The sequence below is a fragment of the Gymnoscopelus microlampas genome (genome assembly GCF_963454915.1).
Source record: "Gymnoscopelus microlampas genome assembly, chromosome: 1".
Lineage (NCBI taxonomy): Eukaryota > Metazoa > Chordata > Actinopteri > Myctophiformes > Myctophidae > Gymnoscopelus > Gymnoscopelus microlampas.
In genome coordinates, this window is record NC_139962.1 from 41509181 (window position 1) to 41519180 (window position 10000).

The 10000-nt window shown below is 44.4% G+C and overlaps 1 protein-coding gene across 1 annotated transcript in view; it reads left to right on the plus strand.

Moving 5' to 3' along the window:
- ush2a (Usher syndrome 2A (autosomal recessive, mild)) overlaps positions 1–10000 on the plus strand; it is a gene marked incomplete at both ends in the record, with an annotated part of 295634 nt that overhangs the window by 182101 nt on the left and 103533 nt on the right. The window contains 6 exons of the mRNA XM_084054952.1: positions 110–289; positions 1516–1679; positions 1786–1995; positions 5726–5928; positions 6211–6323; positions 6691–6925. Of these exons, the coding sequence (XP_083911078.1) occupies positions 110–289; positions 1516–1679; positions 1786–1995; positions 5726–5928; positions 6211–6323; positions 6691–6925 (1105 nt within the window). The remainder of the gene's footprint in view (positions 1–109; positions 290–1515; positions 1680–1785; positions 1996–5725; positions 5929–6210; positions 6324–6690; positions 6926–10000) is intronic.

Below are 10000 nucleotides of genomic sequence, written 5' to 3' on the forward strand. Positions count from 1 at the left end.
GGAGTGAAGAGGTGTATGTATGTATGTGCGTGCGTGCGTGCGTGCGTGCGTGCGTGCGTGCGTGCGTGCGTGCCGTACGTGTTTAACTAGTTGTTTCATTTCCTGTCAGATATGAGCTGCTCAGACGTAAAACCCAGCAGCCCCTGGCCAGTGCCACCATCCCCACGGCAACCACAGCCCCGCCCCGTACCCACCCTCCTCTCCCTGGCCCCCACTCTGAAGATCTTCATCGCTGGGTCCGTGTTTACTCCGGCACCAAATTGTTCTACCAAGATAAAGGCCTAAGCAGGTGAGATTAGTGAAATGAGCTGTAGAGCAAACGGCAGCCATCTTGTTAATAAAGCTCAAAGATACATTAAACAAATATCACAAGGAATTAAATTGTTTTTCACGCTGCAGCCCCTAATCTCACTCTGGCACTCGGTGGAAAGCAGATTTTCTCTCTCTCTCTCTCTCGCTCTCTCTCTCTCTCTCTCTCTCTCTCTCTCTCTCTCGCTCTCTCTCTCGATCTCTCTCTCTCGCTCTCTCTCTCTCACACACACATATTTCTCTCTCATTCTCCCTTGTCTCTCTCTCTCTCTCTCTCTCTCTCTCTCTCTCTCTCTCTCTCTCTCTCTCTCTCCCCCCCTACTAGATGTACTCCATTTTGTCTGTTTCCTCTGGAAAAACCCAGACAGGAACGGTTCGATACATGAGGACTTCAAACTTTGTTTCTGTTTGTTTGTTGACCTATGATTTATTTTCTTATCTGTCCATCATCATATGAACTGAATGATACTGAGCAACTGTCAGGGGAGGCGAATATGAATATGGATAATCCAGGTTATTATTTATGTACAATAATGGATCTCAGTACTGACATGGAGCTTTATCAGCACTGAGCGACACAGGTTCTGGATTTGTTTCCATACGGCTTGGTTTCAGATACGGTTCTCTCTCAGAACCTAATTTGGGTCCTGCTCCGGAGGTAGTACTAACCTGAGCTCTGCATGGGAAGCCCTGAGGAGAAGGCAGTGTTGTTGCTCTGGGTTGGTCAAGCTGAGGTGACACACAACTAGCTAGCTTTCAAATGTATATGTGTCAAATGGTTACTACAACCATTATTTTGCCATAAATTAACTCCTTAGGACATTTAAGGTGAGAAATCAACAGTGTACATCTCATATATTTGCTTATTTTAGAGATGACCACAAAACGTGGTTTTGACCTTGCATCTTGCAAAAGAGCGACGCATTACGGGTCTGTGTGGTTCCATTTGTACACTCTCAGAAGTATAGGTTTAGAAGCACTGCTTTACAATATACTTAAGACAGATGTACCACACATACTGGTATTGTTTTGTATTGGTAATTTTAGGACACCACTTTTAACAACCTGTCCACGACAGGGACTACAGATGAATTAGCTTTCAGCTAACTCTGGCTCATTACATTGGATGTAGAACCTGCTATGTTGATTGATGTGCATTGTCCCTGATGAACAAATAAATAAGTAATTACATTGTCTCCTTACTAGGTTCACCTGGTACCAGTACCGGCTACTAGTCCATAATGATGTGGGCTACTCTGCTGGAGAGTTTGTTACCATGGTGACCATGGCAGGAGTCCCCCTCCGTCCCCCGTCTCTGTCTGTCCTCCCAGTAAACCACACTGCTGTGCAGGTCAACTGGACTCAACCCAGTACGGACACACCTCTCCTTAACCCTGTTACTTACATACTGTAGATGCACTATATCAATGTTTCTACTCATCTTTCTTTTTAAAAGTATTCTCTTTTCTTTCTCAGGTCTTCAGGACCTGCAGGGTGATGTGGAGCTCTACTTTCTATTGTTAGACTCGGACCACATCACGCAAACTCTGACCTTTCCACCTGGAATCGTCTCCACGGTGATAGGTGACCTTTGGCCCAGCTCTACATACCATGTGTCGTTGTGGGTGTCCAACGGAGCGCACAACACCACTAACTCTACAGTCACTGTCACCACCGACGATGGAGGTGTGTGTCTGTGTGTGACTGTGAGCCTGTATTGCGGTACAGTGTGTCTATGTGGTTGTTTCTATGACTGTTTGTGATTGAGAGTTTTACATCATACAGGGTAGTCCAGGGTGGAATGCAGACTTGATCGAGAAGAAGGCAATGTTGCCAAGTTCCCATATATGTGCATGACCATATATGGGGAAAACGGTCAGATCGGCGGTTGTTGATAACAGGATCTCAATACAGTGTATGCATATGCAGTATTTGGGCATATTGGTCAGATCGGCGGTTCTGTAAAACCGCCTACCCGACCAACTCGATGCCTGGCACGGCAACCAAAGTGACACTACGTTGGGGTTTTACTTGTTCATGCTTCTGTGTAAAAACGAGCTTAAAACGATGTGTTTTGAGTACACACTTAAAAGGTTCAGGTGATTGTGTGTTCATGTCTCCAATCTGAACTCTGTCAACTCTGTGTGTGTGTGTGTGTGTGTGTGTGTGTGTGTGTGTGTGTGTGTGTGTGTGTGTGTGTGTGTGTGTGTGTGTGTGTGTGTGTGTGTGTGTGTGTGTGTGTGTGTGTGTGTGTGTGTGTGTGTGGGTGGGTGGGTGGGTGTCATAGGAGATGCTAAGTGCATCATGTAGTGATGCTTCAGATCAATACAAGGTGTGTTTGTGAGTGTGGAGATGATGTAAGGTGTTGTGATGCGCTTGTTAGTAGCACCCACACACACACACACACACACACACACACACACACACACACACACACACACACACACACACACACACACACACACACACACACACACACACACTCTTAAACCATCCTCTACCTGTCAGACATGCTGTTGGTTTGGCCTAGCAGAACATAAACGCAATACTTCACCAGATCGACCACTTGAACCCTAGAGTCTATTTTTGTCTAACATTGCGACGCGCTGTGAGCTTATAGATTGGCCATTTTCTGTGAAAAGATTTGGTGTAGACAAAAAAAGGAGGGATCCAAGAACAGAGCCACGGGGGACCCCGGTCAACAAAGTATATACAGTAAGGTTTAAGTGGTTAACCACACCCTTCAAACACACCAGCCATTGTGGTGTTAAATACACAAAACAGAATATTATTATTATTGAGGGTAATTTGGCTGTGCACCATCTTGATTAGTTGTTCTCAAAGAGAGGTTGAGGGACCCTCAGGGTTCCTTAACCCCAGCCTCCGTATTGTGGGGAAAGCTTTCGCTGAAAATAGCAGATTGCGCTGCGTCGCAAGGTGAGCTTTTCGATCTGCTATTTTCAGCAAAAGCTTTCCCTAGAATAACAGAAAACAGGAAATACACTAGTATAGAACCCTGAGGGACTCCGCTCAACCATATGGGATTTAAGTGGTTAAGGGGGAAATGGACCCTTCCATGTCTGTAACATTGAGACAAATGGAACGAAATGTTATCCTCGAAATGAACATCTTTCAGAACCACTGATCTTGTTGACTGAACAATACATTTCGTTCTTGCCTAGAGAGTAAACAAGTCAGCTGTATAAAAGACAAACTGTTTTATGACCTCTGTATGGGGGTCATCTGCAGGTCAAGGTTCATCCTCTCAGCCGCAACGCTTTTAGCTTCCAAAGCACCTTGAATGGATGTGCCATGAGATGTTCACTGTTCCAATAGTGAACAGATCACAGCGTATTTGAATATGATCTGGAGGAGTTCCGTAGAGAATGAAATGACATAGAAATAACTAGAACAAATTCAGACCTCTGGACTGTCTCTGCTAATATTATATTGTTAGAGATCTGCGTCCAACTGTCTCCTGTGTGTCGTCCCTGACTGCTCCCTCTTTTTTAAGGCTTTCTCTCCAGTAACTCTCTCTCCCTCTCTCTCTCTCTCTCTCTCTCTCTCTCTCTCTCTCTCTCTCTCTCTCTCTCTCTCTCTCTCTCTCTCTCTCTCTCTCTCTCTCTCTCTCTCTCTCTCTCTCTCTCTCTCTCTCTTGCTCTCTCTCTCTCTCTCTCTCTCTCTCTCTCTTGCTCTCTCTCTCTCTCTCTCTCTCTCTCTCCCACCTCTCTTTCTATCCCTCTCTCTCTATATCTCCTCTCTAATCTGACTAGTATAATAAAAAGTGCATTAAAAACATTAGAAAATCATTAGGTGCTGAAGGCAAACCACGGCTCGTTTAACTGAGAGGCTGAGAGGTAATTTCATTATTTTACAGCTGTAAGACTCTCACACTCACACACCCACACTCACACGCACACGCACACACGCACACACACACACACACACACACACACACACACACACACACACACACACACACACACACACACACACACACACACACACACACACACACACACACACACACATAATGACATAATGAAAACATTCACACACCAAATATCTATCGCTGCTCGACCCTTCCAACCATCTTAACGTGGCCTGCAATCTAAGGGGCTACGCTAACACAGGGGTGTGTGTGTGTGTGTGTGTGTGTGTGTGTGTGTGTGTGTGTGTGTGTGTGTGTGTGTGTGTGTAATATAGCGTTAATAATACCATCTAGCAGGTAAATGACATGTAGAGCAGTGGTCTGGGGTGAGTGTGTTGTAGGAAATTAGCTGGGTTAACTTGTCTTTCGCTGAGGAGGATGGATTGAGTGTGATCAATGATAACCTCTGCTGAAAATCCTATTGTTATTATTTCACTGTTTTTCTTTTCTCATCTGTTCATCTCCATCCCTCTCCAGACTCTATCGTTCTCTCCCTCCGTCCTGACTGGGTCGTTCTCGACCTCTCTCTGCCAGCTGTGTGGTTTATCTATTATAATAATGATCGTGGAAACTTTGCAAAGCGAGGATCGCACTATTCCGAGAATTAGAGTTTGACTTCATTATTGATTGTAATTGAGGAAGTGCTGACCTGAAAGAAAGTTATGGAGGAATTATCTGAGGGAGAGTTTGGGGGGGGGGGGGTAGCAGAATGACCAATGACACAGAAACAGAGAAAACATTATTCTCAGTGAGAGAGAGTTAATTCAACCCTCAACCCAGGCCACGTTCTTCTACATGTCATTTACTGCCAGATGACACACGAACACACACTAACATGCACGCTGCATACACACGCACGCACACATCTTTCTCACACACAAACATGGTTTGTGTGGTTCAAATTGGGTGTTGAGGTTTGATCCATGCAGTCGCTCTCCTCTCCTCTTCTATCCAACAAAGACAGCTTTTACCACCTCTGAGAAATGTTCGCATAATGTTATTGAAGGTCCGTCAGTAACAACCACATCTCTGGAGTTACTATGGTAACTCTGATAACTGGTGTTACTACAGTATGTTACTACCGTATATAGTACCAAAGTTGGATAAATTAGTACTTTTTCACCGTCAGTTGATGCTTCATAACCATAATTATGAGTAAAATCGCCTGGCTCATTTTTCTTTCAGTTTTTTGTAACACAGTTTTTTGGTAGAATTGGAAAAACACTTAGGTGAACCAGGGGTTGTGGTTTTGACATCAGACGTCGGTACACTATACTAGGGTCCACCTATAGTAACACAAACGCAGTTCTGGAGTTACTATAGTAACTCAATTTTCATTACGTAGTTTATTGATCAGTATTACCTGTGTGTGTGTGTGTGTGTGTGTGTGTGTGTGTATGTGTATGTGTATATGTGTGTGTGTGTGTGTGTGTGTGTGTGTGTGTGTGTGTGTGTGTGTGTGTGTGTGTGTGTGTGTGTGCTCAGAGCCTCAGGGTGTGTCTGTTCCAGAGGTGGTTGTAGTTAACAGCACTACAGTGAGAGTTCTGTGGTCTCCTCCTCAACGGCCCAACGGAGCCATTAAATCCTACAGCATCTACCTTAATGACCGACTCCATGGCAGCACTGACAACACCTCAGGATCTTACTTGTTGGGGGGACTGCTGCCCTTCACAATCTACAGTGTACAGGTACACACACACACACACACACACACACACACACACACACACACACACACACACACACACACACACACACACACACACACACACACACACACACACACTGACACATACTGTACCCATGATTTAAGTGTTATGATCTGTGATGATACAGTTTGTGTGTGTGTGTGTGTGTGTGTGTGTGTGTGTGTGTGTGTGTGTGTGTGTGTGTGTGTGTGTGTGTGTGTGTGTGTGTGTGTGTGTGTGTGTGTGTGTGTGTGTGTGTGTGTGTGTGTGCGCACACGTCAGGTGGAGGTGTGTACTGTGTATAAATGTGTAAAGAGCAATGTTACTCAGTTGACCACAGTGGAGGACTTACCAGCTGACCTTGCCCTCCCACACACTCTTGTGCTTAGCTCCAGGTAATGGACTCACACACACACACACACACACACACACACACACACACACACACACACACACACACACACACACACACACACACACACTGTTCTGCAGCCCAACATTTCTCTCTGTTCTTAATTCATCTTTCATTTTCATAGTTATCAACTGAATTTGCTCTTATAAATTATACAGTACATGTAATAGACATTCTGCGCTTACAGTATATACTATATAGAGATAATGTTTTTGCATATTTACTATAATACTTAATTGGTTGTTTATAACAGGTTAAAAAGAAAGTCTGTTTGCCACTAATATGCATATTTCACAGAACTCCAATGAGCACATGAACCCTGCCTCTGTCTCTGCCTGTGTGTCTTTAAGAGCGGCGAGGTTGAACTGGTCCAGTCCAGGCCGTCCCAGTGGGATCATGCTGGGGTACGAGGTCCTGAGACGCAGCCTCAGGTCATGTGGTCGGGACCCCGCCAGGGCCAGGAGCCTTCCTGTAGCAGAGGAAGAGGGGTCAGGAGGAGAGGAGGGAGGGGCCATTTGCTCCTACCTGGAGTGTCCTGTCAGCCATGGCGTGTGTGGGATGTCCTGCTTCCCGTCTGATACTCAGGTACTCAGTGTTCATGGCAAAAAGGAACACCATAGTTGAACATCAATGTCAAATATGCCAGGTACAGGCTATACCATTTTGGCCTGGGCGTTTCTGTCCATGACAAAATCTTTGAGATCTGGTGCAAACATCCCACTAGCCAATGAGAGCGTTGTCTCTCGAGCCAAACTGTTGACTCACACAATTTTCAAATGCTTCCCTCTGACAGATAGAAAATAAAATCAGTCTAACCATATATAGCAGGCTGCTTATCCAAATGGGGAATTCAAAAATAATGTTTTAAAGATATTATAAAATAGATATTTGTGTACAGAAATGACTAACAGATGACAGCTTTCTTTCTCTGCTTTTGGGATTTGTAGTTCCAGACTCTATGTAGTGTTCGGAGATTGTGGAATAGTTGTCTGGCTACCAGAGACAGATCGTCAGTCACGTCAATCACGTCAGTTTGAAAACCATTATAAAAATCTTATATTTAAGAATGCCTTCTAGAATTTCCATTTCTGCTCAGCAGTTAGCTAGCTATGCTTCAGCTATTTTCTAGTAGGAGTTAATGAACCACTTTCAACCTGGCATGCCTATTCTTAGCATTATAGGACGTGTTGCAATGTGACACATTGTGAGCTTGAAGATAGGCTATTTTTGCTATTGACTACTATAAATAGGGCTTAGTGGTTAAGAGACTGCACGTGGGCCCGGACGGTCCGGGTACCTAGGCTCTAAAGTAGCCTGACAGTGCATAGCGGGTTCGAGTCCCGTTCCCGATGATTTTTAGTGCATGTCTCTCCCCATCTCTCTCTCCCTGTTTCCTGTCCATCTCCATTATACACTATAAATAAATTAGAAAAGCCCCAAAAATATAATAAAAAAGAATGTGAGATACGGAAGTGAGAAAATGGCTGAATATCTGCCTTATTTGCTAGTCATTTTCAGGGCTTCTGATGTTCAGACTGGTAGGCAGAAGCATTTAGACGTTCCAGTAGCAGGAGGATGTCTGTTTTAAGATAACATTTCTGCCCACATGCGGTGTACACATGAATACACCTTGAACGGCAAGCTGCTCTTACTCGTCAATTCGTCCACTTTTTTGTTTGTTTTGTTCACAATGCACGCAAAACAAAAAGTGACGTCTCGCATATGATTTCATGAGGTGATGTACTATTGGAATCAGACACCCTTTGGCAGGGATCCCTCCAAGAGACATCTCTGAATTTATGAACTGCACTTGGCATCAGAACATTACAAATCAATATTCATGGTTGACTCTATGCTCTGCTGTACAGTTAAGTACAGGAAAACAGCTACAAATAATACCATGGAATAGAATAATTGACTGAATAATAATATTGAATAATAGTGTGCAATCAATTAATTCTATGGTTATCGCCTTATTCAAAAGTTGCTGCAGCCCGCATAAACACGCCCGCATGCATGCACACATACGTAGTAGTACGTCAGTACACACACACACACACACACACACACACACACACACACACACACACACACACTCTCAGCAGGGTATGCTCTAAAAAAGCTAGCGTCCTATGAGGATGTGTTTGTGTATTGTTTTGAACGCATACTTGTGTTTAAAATAACACTCCCAATCCAACATGGTTTCAGATCTTCTCCTCCCTGATCTTTTCTCTTTTCTTCTCCTGTGACTGTCTCTCTTTCTCCATCTCTCTCTCTGTAGGTACTCAGTTGTTTTCCTACAGGCTTATATTCAGAAACAATGCCTTTGCATTAAACCTCGTCTCTGTAATGCAATGACTTGTCTTGGATGTAAACCTCTGACTGCTGATCTGAACTGTTTTCCCAGGACACACAAGCAAGCACGGAAACACAAACACACATATACACACACACACACACACACGTGCGCGTGCGCGTGTGCGTGTGCGTGTGTGTGTGTGTATGTGTGCACAGGCTCAGACACAAAGAGTCACTCACACACTCAAAGAAACACAGAAAAAAATCACAAGAATGAATAATCTCTCACACACACACACACACACACACACACACACACACACACACACACACACACACACACACACACACACTCACGTGGTTCTTCTTGCAGTGGGAAGCATGGTCGTCGCTGTAGTGATTGTTTCCTCTAAACAGATTAACTTGTCTCATCATCCTCATGTCATTGAATAACAGCCAAGTTGGCACACAGTGCCAGCCCGCGTGCACACAACACACACAACAACACACAATAACACACACAGTGCCAGCCTGAGTGCACACAACACACACTAGAACACAAACAAGAACACACACTGCTACCGGCCTGCATATATACCCAGCGCCCATGCAATACACAATAACACACACTTCAGCATGCATACACTTGCACACCAATACACACCAAATTAAAGCTTCAATCCGTAAGTTTTATGTTTGCTCTCTCCCTTTCCCGGCGGAGAGACGTAATTGCAACGATGTCCGAACTACAACATATGCTTCAAATAACTTATACCACATGCAGATGTGCTCATTATATTGTATTAACATACTCTACCCTACAGATTGGTTAAAATAAAAAATATTATTCACTAAAATAAGGGTAGCTTACAATAATGTGTGCATGACACACATGCACATGTGCACACTCACGTGCCTAGCCGAGAACGAGGGCATCCATCCCTCTTTTCAATGCGTTAGACCCCTGGAAGATGGATTTCTGAGGTGGAGCGCAACACCTCCCATCAGCTCCCAGAACCACACGCTTACTGTAGCTGCCCAAGCCGTGTTACTCATTCGCTGAGTTGCCGATGCCCAGGATCGAACCCAGAACCTTTTGAGTGCACGTGTGGTTGTTAGGGGTGGAATGTATCAAAATGAATGTGCACACTTATCTCAAGCAGCACCTGCCTGCTAACATAGTTTACCTACTTAGGCGTAGTGTGTGGTGAGCAAGTTTAGCCATTGTGTAAGGATGCACACCTACACTATACACACCCCACACAGCAGAGGAAAGTAGGCACAGTGAAACACAGACTGGATAAGTTCTTAATAGTAATTCTACTGGAGTCATGGATGGTACAATCCAATCACCCTTAAAGG